Source organism: Gopherus flavomarginatus, chromosome 5, assembly GCF_025201925.1.
Source record: "Gopherus flavomarginatus isolate rGopFla2 chromosome 5, rGopFla2.mat.asm, whole genome shotgun sequence".
Classification (NCBI taxonomy): Eukaryota; Metazoa; Chordata; order Testudines; family Testudinidae; genus Gopherus; species Gopherus flavomarginatus.
In genome coordinates, this window is record NC_066621.1 from 116,128,758 (window position 1) to 116,145,504 (window position 16,747).

General features: G+C 39.2%; 1 protein-coding gene across 5 annotated transcripts in view; it reads left to right on the forward strand.

Annotated features, from left to right (window-relative positions):
- MIA2 (MIA SH3 domain ER export factor 2) overlaps nt 1–16,747 on the forward strand; it is a 59,557-nt gene that overhangs the window by 37,387 nt on the left and 5,423 nt on the right. For all 5 annotated transcript variants that reach the window (XM_050953855.1, XM_050953857.1, XM_050953858.1 and 2 more), the window contains 9 exons: nt 438–576; nt 4,568–4,669; nt 5,829–5,889; nt 7,157–7,192; nt 8,868–8,935; nt 10,023–10,105; nt 10,538–10,651; nt 13,689–13,847; nt 15,236–15,367. In XM_050953855.1, the coding sequence (XP_050809812.1) occupies nt 438–576; nt 4,568–4,669; nt 5,829–5,889; nt 7,157–7,192; nt 8,868–8,935; nt 10,023–10,105; nt 10,538–10,651; nt 13,689–13,847; nt 15,236–15,367 (894 nt within the window). The remainder of the gene's footprint in view (nt 1–437; nt 577–4,567; nt 4,670–5,828; nt 5,890–7,156; nt 7,193–8,867; nt 8,936–10,022; nt 10,106–10,537; nt 10,652–13,688; nt 13,848–15,235; nt 15,368–16,747) is intronic.

The following is a 16,747-nucleotide window of genomic DNA, read 5'->3' on the forward strand; positions in this document are numbered from 1 at the left end:
TAGAAAATCTGAAAGTTTAGACTATGGATTTCAAAATGGCATTCTCCAGAGAAAAGTACTGGCTTTCTGAGCCATTCCAACCACAGATGGGGAAACAGAGCTTAAGTAACTAAGTCAAAGTCATACCAAGTATGTGTTAAATCTGGAAGAAGTATTCAGAACTCCTGACTCCCTGTCCTGTACCAAGACCAGTAAGCAATACTACTTCTCAATTGTGCAGTCTGTGGAAATCTATCACAATGCAAAAAACCAAACAGTATTCTATGGACTGTAGGTAGGAAGATGTCTCCCTGTCTTACTTTCCAAATGTCAAACAGGCCTTCATTAATAAAACTGTAAGGTCCTTGACCTGCAATGTTTGTACTTTCTAAGATATTATGATTTTGTTTTAACTTCATAAACTATGTGCATTATTCACCTGTCTCTAACTGTGACAGAACGCATTGAAAACCTCCAAAGTGAGCAGGTCTCCTTGCAGTCTGAAAACACACATTTTGAAAGTGAACTTCAGAAGCTTCAGCAAAAGCTTAAAGTAATGACCGAGCTATATCAAGAAAATGAAATGAAACTACACAGGTACTGATACCATTATGTTTTTACATTAAGCATTTAATGAATGATTAAGGGAAGATTGGGAAATCATTTGACTTTTCAGTTTAAACATGTCAACAAATTTGTGACAATTTGTTGAAAGATAATTGTCATATCAACTGTAGGTTTATATCAGCCAGATTCCTTATAATTTGGCTGAAAGTACAGTATACATATGAAAACCTGAGCGTTTGTGGTAAACTGATATGTAGCTGAATAAACAATTTTTTTACATGCTTGTTTGTTAGATGTGGATGTGATTATTACTAATTTTTGAAGTGATGGATGAAATATATTGGGAAAGTCCATGATACTGATCTTGAAATGCTTGGATAAGAAGGGACTGTATACCTCTTTTGTGTATTTATCACCGTAACTGTTTTATGGGAACAGTTAAGGGGTATTATTTTTAAATGTGCTTGTGTGCAAAAGTGTGCTGTACCAATTTTATACCCTATTTCAGCCAGTTAGAGCTGACCTTTACAGTAGAACCTCAGAGTTACAAACTGACCAGTGAATCACACACCTCATTTGGAACTGGAAGTAAACAATCGGGCAGCAGCAGAGATTGGGGGGCGGGGGAGGCAATTTCAGTGTAGTACTGTTAAACTACTAGAAAATAAAGGAAAAGCAGCATTTTTCTTCTGCATAGTGAGGTTTCAAAGCTGTATTAAATCAATGTTCTGTTGTAAACTTTTGAAAGAACAACGATACATTTTGTTCAGAGTTATGAATAACCTCCATTCCTGAGGTGGTTGTAACTCTGAGGTTTTCCTGTATTTATTTACAACAGCTGAAGCAACTTTTTGGGCAGGCAAAAATCAGCATACTGAGAAGTACAATACGTTTTAAAAGTTGTAATTATGGATAAACTGGCCTTTGATTTAGAGAAGAGGGACTGGTAAAATTTTCAAAGGCACTTAAGTGCCTTTTGAAACTTCAGTAGATCTATTCATAGGCCGAGAGTTATATGGGCCCGTGGTGCCCGTGCTCCACCAATATTCAGGAACGTGGGCCTGGCTCCACCAATGTTTGGGCTTACTGTGCTTTGGGGGGTCTCATACTTCAGGGGAATGGAGGTCCAAGGGAGACTGGGGGGTTAGTGGGGGGCCTGGCGCCAGCAGCAGCAAGTGACCAGGCCCCAGCGTGTCCTGCTCCACTCTGCCCTACTGGCTCCTGGTGTCGCTCGGTGGAGGAGATGGAAGCTGGAAAGAGGCGGGGCGGGGACTTGGAGGAAGGGGTGGAATGGGGGCAGGGAGAGGGCGTAACGGGTGGGCTGGGGCCAGGTTGTTTACTGCTGCCGGCACCAGGCCCTCTGCTAACCCCCCAGGCTGCCCAGTACCCCGCGTCCCCCTGAAGTGCGGGGCCCCCCAAAGCATGGGGCGGTTGCCCCAGTTCGTCCTATGGATGGAGTGGCTCTGCCTGGACTCCGTGTCCCCCTGAAGTGCAGGGTCCCCCAGAGCACGGGGCATGGGGTGGTTGCACCTGTCCATCCTATGGACGGGACGGCTCTGCTTGGACCCATTCTGGGCACCACCAGAAATCATACAGGCATGGCACCCGTTGGACCTATTAACCTTATCAATTGGCTAGGACAGTCATTCAATAGTGAAATAGTTTGCAACTGTCACCATGTTATACTGACATTTCTCAGAAAAAATTATTAAATATGTATCAGTCATTTTTGTATAACAAAGGATGTTGTCACAGTATCAGTGGTTGCTGATTTGAACATTGAATATGCAATATTACAGCAAAGCAAATAAGTTTAAGTACCGTGGCACTAAGATGTGATTATCCACTGACAGTCTGTTCATCTCATGCTATATACACCTGTACTCTGATATAATGTGGTCGTGGGGAATCAAAAATCCCTACCGCATTATAGATGAAACACCGTTATATCGGGGTAGTGGTGGCAGGGCTGCAGCTGTGTTTTAAAGAGCCCGGGGCTCCAGCCGTGGGGAGCCCTAGGCCCTTTAAATCGCCCGCGGAGCCCCACTGCTGCAACCCCGGGATAGCGGCGGCAGGGCTCCAGCGGTGATTTAAAAGGCCCTGGGCTCCCTGAAGCAGCTGGAGCCCCAGACCCTTTAAAGTGCTGCCGGATCCCCGCTGCTACCGCACTATATGCAAACCTGTGTTATACCGGGTTGTGTTATAGTGGGGTAGAGGTGTAAAAGGTGAAATTCTTTCTTACATAGTTGGAGTAAATGGGTTTTGTTCTAGATACTTAGAAATAAAAATATTTTAAATAACTATAGTAAAGAATTAGGAAAGAGACAACAGCAACCCTCCAATCCATAGCCTCTTAAGAAGAACCAAATAGCAAATAAAACTGTTGGTTGTATTCACAACAGCAGTATACGTTGATGTGGACACAGTGGTGAAAAGAGGACAGACAGATGCATGGAATTAAGAGACAGGCTGCAACTTTTATTAAACTTTAGCACAGAGGAGGGAAGCTACCTACTCATCACCCAGGCTTGCCTATACTAAGCATTTAATTGGTTCCAGTTTAGGGGCACAGGACTCCTTACAATGTAACTCCTAACTTGGGATAGACTATCCTCAGGCTACCGCCCAGAATTTAATTCTCTCTGAGTGCTAGCACCCGCCTGCTGCCCCCCCCTTGGGGACAGAGTATGCAGAAGGGTGGGGACCTTAGGCCTTGAACTCACGGGATAAGGCCATCACCAAATTCCAGGTCGTTTACTTCCCGGGAACAGTTCATTTTATCCCTTTTAACTAACTGCAAGTTGCAAATAATTAATAACGCAAACCAATTACCTCAGTTAGATTCTAAACACATTCCTATTTAATCTGCAGTGGTTTTGAAGGTGCTGTGAGGAAGATGGAAAAACTCCCTGATCCCTTGCAGGCTGTTCCATGGGGGAAAAAATTACTTCTGATATCCGGACAGGTGGTTGGCTAGACCAACAGCATCTGTCATGCCGCTTCTCATTCCTAGTTCAGGATGGGTAGGGTGGGGCTGCTGGAATGGAACTGAAAGAGGTTCCACATGGTCCCTATTCCAGGTTAAATCCTGGGAGCTGGGGAATGCTGGCTAATTAACACTCCTCCCCCCAGCTGGCCAGTGGATGCCAGAGACTCCCAAGTAGGGAGGAGCTACTTGGTGTTCCTAAGTAAGTGTCTCCTCTCTTGCTTCTGAGACTATCCCCCTTCACCACTGGCCCCATCAAGTTCCCCACCCTGGTTGAGGAGGGTGGGTGGCATTTGTTGCTTTTCTACTCCACTGGACAATTGACTATGCATTAAGGGTGAAGTTCACTGCTTCTAGCAGGGACTGGGGAAACCCCAGTGCACTATAGAGGGGGTGGCTGAAAACAGATGCAGAGGGGAATGGAAAACTCAGGGTGTGTACACTAGGAAAAGTGTCTTTTTGTTTAACCATGTGGCAACTAACTCATGATAAAATCCTAGTGTGGATGAGAACATTTGCAGTTGTCACACGTGGTAGCTAGTTAACATAAATGCATGCAGAGAGTGTGGGATCACCTTAGTGATGACAAGTCTGTTGGAGGAGAGGAGAGAGGGCTGGGCTCTGCATTGGTTTGAATAGCCCACTATATGAATGGATTTGGGGAGAGGCTAGGGCATGACTAGTAGGTCCACATTTATGCAGCCTAGTGGCCAAGAACCCGTGTGCAGGGGAGAATGATTAATGGTTCCTATTCTAGTCTATGGGCTGGACTGATAGCTATGGATGTTCTGCAGAGCTGCCCTGTTTGCATCAGTGTTGAGTGCAGTGATAGTCCTGATTATATCTTACTGTTCCAGATTTTAATAATTAATTGCTAATGAGCTATGTAAACAAATATAAAAACACTATAGTTACACACCACAACCTCTTTCTGCTACTGTGGGTGAATATCACAGTAAATAATCTCTTTGCTGAGAGAATAACTGCAAAATTATTATTTGAGGTACAGTTAACCATACTGTCTGTGTGTTAAAGGAAACTAACAGTAGAAGAGAGAGAACGGTTACAGAAAGAAGAAAAACTTTCTAAAGTAGACAAGAAAATTAATCATGTTGCTGAAGAACTAAACACTTACAGGTATTTACAAATTTTTATTTAGTGTTGGCGTTTGCTCTAAAGTTTACAAAATCCGCAAGAGAATTAGTAAATTTACTACTTATAATGCATTGTTATGGAATATATTCTGTCCTCCACCCCATTTTGATGCTTTCTATAGTCATGCTAGTTTATACAAATGAATTTGTGTGTGTGTGTCTGATGATAAATACACATGATGCTCAAGTGCCTAGTGGCAGGCTCTCTTCTTAGATCAGTGTGTAGAATTTAAAATTGTATTACAATTAAAGCAGGGTGGGTAGGACAGTTTGTCTTCGAGGTTACCAAAGAATGGCATGATTCTTGAACCTTTACTCCCCTTGGAAGTTGGTGACTTTTTTAGCACAATTTGATGACTGATTCTTTAGAACAGGGGTTTCTCAACCTTTTTCTTTTTGAGTCCTCCCACCCTCCCAACATGCTATAAAAACTCCATGGCCCACCTGTGTCACAATAACTGCATATAAAAGCCAGGGCCAGTGTTAAGGGGTAGCAAAACACAATCTGTCCTTTTGTATTTAGGCAAAATATGAAGTAGTAGGGAAATTTTATTTTAAAGTTTCTAAGAGGATATTGCAAATAGTGGAACATAATTAAAATCTGTGCTTACCTTGTGCCTAATCTTTGGGTGTGGCTGAGCTGTGTTTAACACAGAGTCTGAAGGAGGATGTAGGTGTGGGTGGGAGGGATTTGAAAAAAATGGCCGTATATCTCCTTTTATGTTCCCTTTTCCTGGGTCATTGTGGTCCCTAGTGCAATTTGCAGCAGTCCTCAAGTCTTTAATGACCCTCAAGGGGCAACTCTGGCAGCTGGTAACTGCAGGTATGCAAAAATACATTGCTAAAGTAGGTGCTGCAAAGAGTGGGACTGACTCTGCTGGCTCTACATCACTGGAGAATTTCCCTTATGTCAGAGCAATCTTCAGCTTGCCACTTAGACCGCCTTTGCCAGTCTTCAGTAGGACCTAGGATCTCTCTCTCCTCCCCACTCCCCTCTTTTTATTAATCCTTTTTTAAGTAGGCCTTGGTCATAGGTAACAATAGTGTTGTTTGTGTGTGAACTCCGAGTTATTTATTTGCAGTGTCACTATCTGTGGTGGTATTCATATTTAAAATTATATTCTGTAACATTTTTATTACAGACAACGAGCAAAAGATCTAGAAGAAGAGCTAGACAGAACCATTCATTCTTATCAGAGTCAGGTATGTACTTTGACTTAACTTGGCATTTTGCCATATTCAGGAATGTAACAGTTGACTTTCAGCTTGAAACTACCACTTTAAAGCTGCTTGCAGTACTGCATTTGGCTTTATTTGGGTAATGTTATCAGAGATACCTTGATATAAATTACAATTAGCAACGTGGGTGGTATTTTTCAGTAAGAGTATAACTTCTCAATTTAAACTCTGGGGGCCTGTTCATGTATCAGAAAACAGCCTTGAAGTCTTTTTTTTTTTTTTTTTTTTTTTTTTTTGGTCAGATGAATAACTTATTTTAAAGGTACAGGAACTCCTCAATGTTGTAATTATGTTCCTGAAAAATGCAACTTTAAGCGAAACAATGTTAAGCGAATCTAATTTCCCCATAAGAATTAATGTAAATGAGGTGGTTACGTTCCAGGGAAATTTTTTCACCAGACAAAAGACTGCGCGCTCGCACACACACTCTCTCTCTCTCTCTCTCTCTCTCTCTCTCTCTCTCTCTCTGTTTTAAACAAAATTTAATACTGGTACACCGTGGTGATGATGATTGTGAAGCTTAGTTGAGGTAGAGGAGTCAGTGGGTGGGATATTTCCCAGGGAATGCCTTACTGCTAAATGAACTAGCAATTAACTGAGCCCTCAAGGGTTAACTCTCTCAACACTCTACAAGGCAGCAGGAAAGGAGGGAGGGCAGACAGAGACACACACCCTGTGTGTGAGAGAAAAAATGCGCACTTCCCCTTTAAGTAGCTGACCCCAGGTTAAGTACACTGCCTTGTTAATAAAATTAGCTTGCTGAGACTTGAGAGGGCAGCTACTGCCTAGAAGCTCCCTCCCTCCATAGTATGTCCCCCCTGCTCTGTGGAAGATGGGGGTGAGCAGGGGGGAGGGGGAGACACCCTGACATTAACACCTTTCTTCTCCCCTTCCTCCAGACAGCAAGCAGGAGTCTCTGGGAGCAGCTCCAAGGCAGAGGGCAGGAGCAGCACATGGCAGTGCTGGGAGGGACAGCTGCTGCAAAGGGAATTTAGGGGAGTGGGGAGCTGATAGGGGCGCTGCTGGTCCACCTTGGTTCCAACCACCCACCAGCTAGCTGCAACTGGCTGCTCTTCCTGCAAGCAGTAGACAAAACAGGCGGCTGTCAGACGACTTAGAAGGGAGCATTTCACAACTTCAAATGAGCATGTTCCCTAATTGATCAGCAACTTAACATTGAAACAATGTTAACCCGGAGTTCCTGTACTCTATGCATATCTCTTTTTAATAGATTACTTCACATGAGAAAAAAGCTCACGATAACTGGGTAAGTTCCAAATATTAAAATTTCTCAGCTCTGTCATTGAAGAGTACTGTAATTTTTCTGTCTGCTGAACAGACTGCATTATACCTTGACTTTAGTGGGGTGTTTACAGACAAAAAACCTAAAGACTTGTCTGTCATTCAGAAACCTTCTAACAAAAATATTTAATGAATAGTTTTATCATTTAAAATAGCTGTAGTAATTAAACCAAGTCTGTAACATTCTCGCAGAATTAAAGAAAATCACTTGAGATATATAGATAGATAGATATAGATATATATAAAAAAATCCACTGGAACAAGATGATGTTTAATAATTGTTTGATGTTCTGTAAATAAACTTTTTGTCCTTGTTTCAATGGCATTTTAATAAATTCCCTGGCTGTACTGTTCTGCCTTTATCTAATAGTAAAAGACATTTTGTCCTGTGATAACATTCTGCTCCACTGCTGCTTTTTTTTTTTTTTTTTTTTTTTTTTTGTAAGAATATTATTGCAAAATCCATTTATCTCTTCTCTTAAACTAGAAAATGAAAAACTCTCACTACTAATAAATACTTCAATCTTGCAAAGGGGTCTGCATAGGAGAGAATCCTATTAATGTGTTAATGGGATTCCATGCTAGGGTACTCCCCATACTGCCCTAGCCAGGGTACTTTTTTGCAGGTTTTCAAATAGATCTTATTTAGGTCTTAAAACTTGCTTATAATTTTGAATGGTGTGGGTTTGGTTTTTTCTCCTCTGTATTTCCCCATGGCCAATTTTAATGTGTGCCTCAAAGAATCTATAAGTCAGGATAGGTAAGGTTAGTTTCTGCCATCGGATATTCACAAGCAGCTTCCATTGAAGTCAGAGTTGTGTGCATGTAACTGTGGGAATAGTTTGGCCCTAAGGTAAGTGTATTTTATTCAAGAAGAGAACAAAAGACCGTATTTCATCCCCTCTTCCCTTCACTGTTAGTACAAACTTTGATTTTTTTCATTTGCCTGCTCTTTATTTGAAATTCATCCACTATCACTTTTGAAACAAAGAATCTTTTTCAGGATTTTTTCATTAATTGCTGTTGTACTGTTCTTATGAAGACATTAAAAAGAATAATTAATATCTAACATTATTTGATCTTGTTTTAACTTGAGATCTTACTTAAGTTTACACATTTGCTTTCAAGATGACAATCGGTTTATAATGCTTGTTTTGGATTCTATAAGGTCAGTACTATTAGTAACTTTACTTCTTGGCTTCCTTTGATTTGCACTATTTTCAAATGCAGCAAAAATCTGATGTGGGGTGTAGCCTCTTAAAATTCCAAATAAGACTGATTCTGATCATGTGATGTTTTAACTATTGACTTCAGTGGAACTGCTAATAATTTACACTGATTGTGAAAAATATCTAGGATTTTCAGTCTCCTCTAAGTCAGAATTTTCTAGTGTGTGTTTTCTGTATGGATGGTTATTAAAAATATTATGCTGGTTTTTGTTGCTGAAATCCAATATATGATGTACCTTTTGCACTTTTTCCTAAAAAGTACATGTTATAATTTCCCGTACAGTTTATAGACTTGTTATGAGCAACAGGCCTACAAATTATCAGTTAGAAATACTTACTGGAAATCCAGGATGTGTACTAGTTATGAAATACTTAATTGAACAGGTTTGTTTTTTTTTTCCCCTCCTAAAGCTGACAGCCCGGGCAGCGGAAAGACATCTCAATGATCTGAGAAAAGAAAATGCGCACAACAGACAAAAGTAAGTGTACAGGATAGATTCTGAACAATATAATTTAGCTGTAATTTTGTTCTTTTCTGAAAGAGCTAGTGGAAAAGCATAAAACCAGAACTGACACAGCTACACATGGGTGTGGGTAAATTATTTTTCAGATTGTGCATGACTTAATGTGTTATGGTCATTCATGTATTTTCAGTATAAAACCCTTAACTAATGAATCCACAGGTTTGTAGGGGAAAGGGCTGCATTCCTGTTTTTCTTCCATGTGTTAGTAATGTTCTTTGATAATGGAAAACCTTGGATGGGTAGTGGAAACATTTCTGAGTGACTGATACTTGTAGAAATGGAGAACTGTTGAGAGTCTAGACTGAGCAGGAGTGATTTCTTAGCCACACTACAGTACAGATTGCGCCAGCAACGATCAGGTTACACAATGTTAGTAGCATGGTACATTTTCAGTCTCCTCTCCATCGTTGAAATGGTAGAAGGACCATTAGTCCATTTTGGCATAGATACTGATGGAGAGAATGTTGTTCTGTTTTGGTAATGAAAGAAGGGGACAAATGAAATGTAACCAGGGTTATAGTATGTGAATGTAAGATCTGGTTAAAAATATTGAAATTAAATACCTATTTTGAGAAAGATAGCACCAGGAATTTGTTAAATGATCTCCTATATTAACCAGGAACATTGATTACTGAATGTTTGTACTCTTAACATTGAGTACTGGTTACTTATTTAATAGACCATTTAAAAATACTTGAAAGGAGGTTTACAGTAACTGAGGATCATGTGATATTGGGGCTTATAACATTTGTTCCATTTTTAATGTGTGAATTAAAATTTTTACCTATCAGTATAAAGATGGATGAGTATTTTGAGGAATACTTAAATTGATAACTTGTTCTATGTTTGACAATTATTCTTTGTAATTTATTTCACTAGCTAATGTAATATCTTTGATACTACCTAGGAAATGGAATACTAGATTAATTTTGTATTTCAATAGAAATATTGGTGGAGAATGATGGATTTCCAGGAAACTGGTATGATAGGTTTTTTTAATAAAGTTAGTAACTTTTTTTTTTTGTTCTTCCCATATTTACAGATTAACTGAAATGGAATTTAGATTTGACCTTTTAGAAAAAGATCCTCATGCTCTTGATGTCCCAGTTAGACCATTTGGCAGAGGTACAGTGGAGTTTTTTAAACTTTTTTTTTGTTTTTTTGGATTGTAAAATACTACAGGTGTAGTGGTGATGGTGTTTTGGCTTCCCCCCACTCCAAAACAGCATATTCATAACTGTTGTAAGCACAGCAAGCATTTGTGCATGCAAATATCACCTTTTTAAAAAAAATAAATAAAAAGCTGACCCTGAGTGAATAAATTATTCTAGATCACTTAAACATTTTTCTACTGGGTATTTAGTCTAAAATAAGAATTTTGAAATGCCTTTGAAATTAGACTGAAAACATGGCACATGGTGGTTTCATTCTAGAACACATAATAAAACCACCAGATTCATTTCACTTGTGACCAAGTTTTGAATTTAAATTGTGAAAAGTAAACTACTTACGTAGTTTTTAACACTGAATTTTAATATTTTGTTTTAACTGTTCCAGAGCATTCTCCATATGGACCCTCACCCATGGGCCGGCCTTCATCTGAAACAAGAGCTTTTCTTTCCCCGCCAACCTTATTGGAGGGCCCTTTAAGACTTTCACCTATGCTTCCAGGTAGTGGAGGAAGAGATACAATTCTTAAATTTCAGATCATCTCTATTCTGAATTTCATTCTCCTCTATTAATCTCTCACCTTTTTCTCTTGATGGTGACCAGCAAAAGTATTTATTTAAAAACAGCCAATTCAGTATAAAATGAAATCCCCAGATAAACATGAAAATAATTTTTCTACTCATTTTTAAAGCAGGCCATTATGTAATACTGGACCACTAATCTATGGTTTTACTCATTGTGGCATCACTTTCTACAGAAGTGTAGGGAAACAGGCAAACTTAGTCTCTCTTGGGCAGACAGAGATGCTGCTTAAGCCTTTCCTCCTTTACAAAGGTAGAATTCCTGCTCAATCTCATTCCACAATCAGCAACAAAAGTTGGTCAGTGACATCATTAGTTTCCTGAAGAGAGTGCTGCTGCTCCCAGCTCAAAGAATAGTGGTCTGAAGATGACAAAGGGAGGGGAGTGCACCTATGCAACCAAACAGTGTGCGACAATCCTAATGGGGCTGGCAAGAAATATGTTTCTCTGGGAAGTGAGGTAGGGCTTGAAGGAAGGAGTACCTTCCTCTTCTCTCTTTCCCCCCCAACCCCTCCAAAAAATAAAATAAAATAAAAATAAAATCTGTGGCAGCCTTTGTTCAGGAGAACACCACTATCCCACAGATGTAAGAGAGAGGGGGAGAATTTGTGACTCCCTTCACCTCTGTCTCCCACAGATTCTGTAGTACTCTTTGTGAACATAAGAGAACTGGAGGAATGGGGATAAGGTGAAGTGTTGCCAGGGAGCTTAGCAGTTTGTTACAATGCAGTGGGAGTTGAAGTCTCTGGCTCATTCTTTGCAGAAGATGCTTCTCCAATTACTGTTGTTGTTGTCTGCCCCCTAATGACCTATTCAGACCCAACTTGCTTGGAGATGAGATCCTTCTACTTGTGAAGAGAAGGAGGGGGAGCAGCAGATCAGCTTAGGACCCTAAATAATCAAAATTCAATTAAAAATAGCATTTTAAAATTAAAAATTGAGGCCAGTTGCACTTCAAGGTTAACAATTTAAGTTCTTAGAACTTTGAAAATGCAGATTGAAGATGGAAAGTTTGGATTTAGCTATGCCACATTTAAAAAAATCATCTCTTAATTAATAATTTATTATATAAATAATAGGAGAAATTGGAATTTTGTATACACCTTTACATTACAAATACCTTCAAATTTGAAGAGGAAACAATACAGTAGTTATTAACAGTTGAATGGTGTTAAGGTGTCACCCCCACTCTGAACTTTTTAGGGTACAGATGTGGGGACCTGTATGAGGTAACCCCTAAGCTTATTTATCAGTTTAGATCTAGTTGCTGCCACAACCAAATAGTTTAAACAAACGTTTATGGGAGAGTCATTGGGAAACTCTGTCTTCCCCCCAAATATTTCCCCTGTCTTTATCCCCCTTTTCCTGGCAGGATTGAGACTGATTCACCTCCCACCAATTCCTGGTGAGCCCAGATCCAAAAAACCGTTGGATCTTAAAACAAGGAAAAATCATTCAGGTTCTAAAAAGAAGACTTTTAATTAAATAAAAAGGATGAAAGGAAACCTCTGTGAGATTAGCTTGCAAGCCACTCTCACAGACAAGATTCAAAACACAGAGGATGTCCCTATGGGCAAAACCTTAATTATACAAAGAAACCCAATTTGATTTTTCCTCTGTGCAAAAAGAAGTCACAAAAGAAAATAAAAAGTAGTAAGTGTTTAGAGAAGGAATGTATTAGATTATGTTTAAGAAATGTTAGATGGCTGATTCCTGGATACTTCACTCCAGCACAAACTTTTCTGAACAGACCAAAGACTGCTTTCCCTCCTCCCTCTTTGAAAACATCTTGTCCCCCCATTGGTTCCTCTAGTCAGATGTCAGCTGGGCTATGTGAACTTCTTAACCCTTTACAGGTAAAAGAGGAATTAACCCTTAACTGTCTGTTTATGACAAATGGTCTCCAGGATGATTTGGTTCTCTTGGGGGGGGGGGGGGGGGCAGGAGGAAGGAATGAAAGTTTAAAGTGAACAAGCTGAAAGTGCAATTCTGCTGTGAAAAGAGACCATGTATGCATAGTCCTGCCTGTTTATTTTAGTGACAGAAATAAGTATCTACCATTCATTTCATGCTGCAGAACGAGCAAGATATTTAAAAAAAAATTGGTAACTAAGTTCTGATTTGTATAATCTTTTTGTAATTTTGTGTAAGACAGAAAATAGCTTGACTTTCAGAGTCCAGGCTGTTTGAGGTGCTGACAGTTAAGAAAAGTAATTGAAACTCAACATGACATCATGAAGTTTCATATTTGTGTCCTTTTTTTCAGAGCAAATCATGCTTTTTTTTTTTTTTTAAAGGGGAAACTGACAACTTAAGAGTATTTTATAAAAGAATAAAGTAGTTTCACCTACTACACAGCTCCTGAGTTTTCCTTCCCATTTTTAGTGGTCTTACCACACTTTCCCTATTTCTTCTGAACTGTGAAACCAACTTTAAATACTCTAATCTCATTTGATTCTCTTCTCTTCCTACTTTTGAAAGTGTTGCTCACTAGAATGGTAGGTTAAAAAATTCAGTAAGTTCTTTTTTTCTTTTAATTTGACCATGTCCCTTTAAGCTGCAGGGGACTGACTGAAGAACTTTTAACAAGAAGGTACCAGCTTGACTGATTGGAATGATGGGAGGATTTATAATATACTTTTTAAAAAGAAGAGGAATCTGAATATATATTCTAGATTCATCTTTTAAGAAATTAAGCTTTTATTTCTTCTTTAAGCAAACCTTTTAAACACCTTCAGTAAACATGACCACTAAGCTGATGCAGCAATTATGGTGACTCAGGACAATTTACCTGGTAAATGGTAAATTGTCCTGCTTTAGCTATGCTTCTACCACATATTTAAAGCACTGGCACTCTTGAGTGTTTTTTTTTTTTTTTTTAAACTGTTGACAGTGAAGATTGCTGCAAAACATTATTACAATGGTTGAATAAACTGATATCTTATTTCTTTAATAAGGATCAAGAGGAGCAGGGAACCCTGCCATGTATGAAGCTGCTAATGAAAGAGGAGAATTGAGCTCTGATAGGTTATCTGATCCCCACAGAGCACCTTCAGATACTGGGTCCCTGTCTCCTCCATGGGATAGAGATCATAGGATAATGCTCCCAGCATCAGGTAAATATCCTGGGCCATCAGATATTTGTAAAAATGTAATAAGAATATTGGAAACTGATGTGTGTTCAGATACTAGCTACATTTTAAAAAGAAATTTATAGTCCTTGCTTTCTACCTAACTGTGACATGTAACCCTACTTTCTGTGTACAAGGGAGAATATGCTGCAACACATGAAGGATATAATAGTAGGTTCATTTCCCCTTGTGCACTGGTGAGTCCCAGGAGGAGTTTAGATTTCTCCTGGAGTTCCTCTCCGGAGATACATGGCTCTGTGATGCACTAAGCATAGGACTGTATATATAATGTATAACTGAGCATTTGGTGGTTAAATTAAATGCAAATATTTTATTAGAGGCTTGTTCTAGGCATTAGAAATTCAAGTCGTGTCTAGTCTGGAAGATTCTGTGATCACTGGAGAAATGGTGAGATCTCAAGAGCTAAGAGAGAGCAGAAGCTGACCCATGATGGGTATGTCTGCACTAGGAAATGGTGTTTTTTACAAAGAGATAGTTTAACACTTTATGAAATCCTGTATCTTTGTGAAAACACAGGTTTTTCCTAGTGTAGATATACAGATTGTTTAAAACATATGTGCTAAGTCACTGAAGTTAAACAGGTTTTACTTTTTAATTAAAGGAAGGCTCTGTTAGAGGTTGATTTCACCCTTGCCCTTTCAATTAAATTATTAATGCTCGATCTCCCATGTGTTCGTCAGCAAAACCAGGGACAATCAAACTTGACATTCCTGATACATCTAAGTTACAATGTAAGCATGGGAGAAATGAGGAGGACATAACCTTTCAGGCCATCTATATACATAATAAAACAGTAAAGGGCACAAACTCAATTTAAAAAGAAATCCAGTTTCAGGTCACCTTTTAGAACATGAGATGAATATGCCTTGAATGTAGGTATTCCAGATTCAATGAAGTAGGACAGTCTCTATAGCATGGCCTGCTACAGTACATGTTAATGTAGTCTTAAAAAAAAAATCAAACTTCATTTATATTGAACATATGGAAATTATTCCTGACTTAGGCCCTGATCCAGCATGTAGGTCAACTGCGGCATCGGTCATGTTGGGTTCAATTTGCATAGTAGAATGTTGTATTCGTAAGCAGCAGTTGAGATCTTATTTTAAATCTATGGTAGAATTTGATGTTTTATTTACCAGAAGTACAAGTAGTAAGGATGCCCTGCTGGAGACTTATCTTCATTTCTTAGTGTATAATATAGGACATTTGTCTTAACATCTAAAATTAGATATTTTATTTTTTGTGAGATTTTAAGAAATCCAAAGAGAAACGGGTAGACCTATAACTTAATTAACAAAAAAACAGAGAGATTCTGCTAAATAGACTGACTCTTGTGATTCATTGAATGGTAGGTCAGCCATATAATGATCCAACTCTCCCCCCTCGAAGACAAGAAAGATTTTATTCTAATCCTCTAAACTCCGGAAGACTTTCTGGACCAGCAGAACTACGAAGTTATAACATGCAGTCTTTTGATAAAGCAGGTAGGAATTGCTTTAATCTGCTGCCATTATGTGACTGAATGAAAGATCTTTCGATTATATAATTATGTAATAAGGTATGGTAGTAGATGAACTTTTTAGTTACTATGGCCCAAACCTGTAACATGAGATTCTTCTGTTCAGAAACATATTTCAACATTTGCTAACCCAGATACTACTTTCCTGATTATCAGCATAGCAATCTATTCCACAGGATGGATTGTGCTCACTGAATGGTAGCTATTCAATATTTTCTTTGTAACCTCCTCATTCAGTGTGTGGTCCTGTGCCTAGTCACAGCATTCAAACTCTGCCCTGAATGCAACATTAATAATTTCCTCATGGGCTTTCCTGTGGGACTCATCACTGTAGCATCAAAGTGCTTCACAAATGTTACCACAACACCCTTGTGCGCTAAGATGTTGTTATCTCCTCTGCAAAATAGGGAACTGAGGCACAGAGAGATTAAGGCTAAAACTATCAAGTGTCTACTAACTTTGGGTGCCCAAATTGAGACCTTTAGGGCCTGATTTTTTTTCAGAGTACTTATTATTTTTATAGCCCCTTTTATGTTCAAACCACAGGACCCACTGACTCAGTTACAGCTGTGAGTGCTCCGCACTCCTGCAAATCAGGTCTTGGATGTTTCAGGTTGAACATCCAGAAAATGAGGAATACACACGGTATGCTTATGCTGCATCTTGGGGTGAGCCTCTCAGCCCAGGTCCAGACTTGTGGTAATGGCGTTTGCACTAGCATGCTAAAAATAATTGTACAGACCTTGCTTTGGGGTAGTGACTTGAGCTGGAGCTCGGGCTGTGAACCCCGCCCTAGCTCATAGGTTTGACAGCTAGAGTGCCACCCTGCTGGTGCTCAGTAAAGATTCCATAGGGTGCTTTAATGTAATACTGTTTCAAATGGTGCTGTGTTGAAGTATGCTATGTCTACACAGAGCAGTTAATGCATAAAGTTAGTGCACTCTAGAAATCACATCAGTAGAGTGTACCCCACTGAGTAGATGATCCACAAAAGGACCTTAATAATCTGTTTGTTGTTTGAGAAAAACTTCTCTGAGTTATGGAAGAAGCAAACCAAATATAAAGTGCAAATAGAGGTCCAGCGTTACTTGCCTGGTGGCATAAGTAGCTGTCCTGGCATTTCAGTGCCTTTTGCTCATATAAAAGGAGATGCTAAAGCACGATTGTTCAAAAATCAATTCCCCAGTGTGTGGTTTTCATTTTGTATTGTCACTGTTCTTTATTTTAGGGACACTCAATCTGTCAGATTCCCTTCTGGCATCCTCTCCTCTCCTCTCCAACTCTTTTCATTTTGTTTTTGGGAACATTTTAATTCTTATGAAAGGTGCCAGATTAATACACTGGA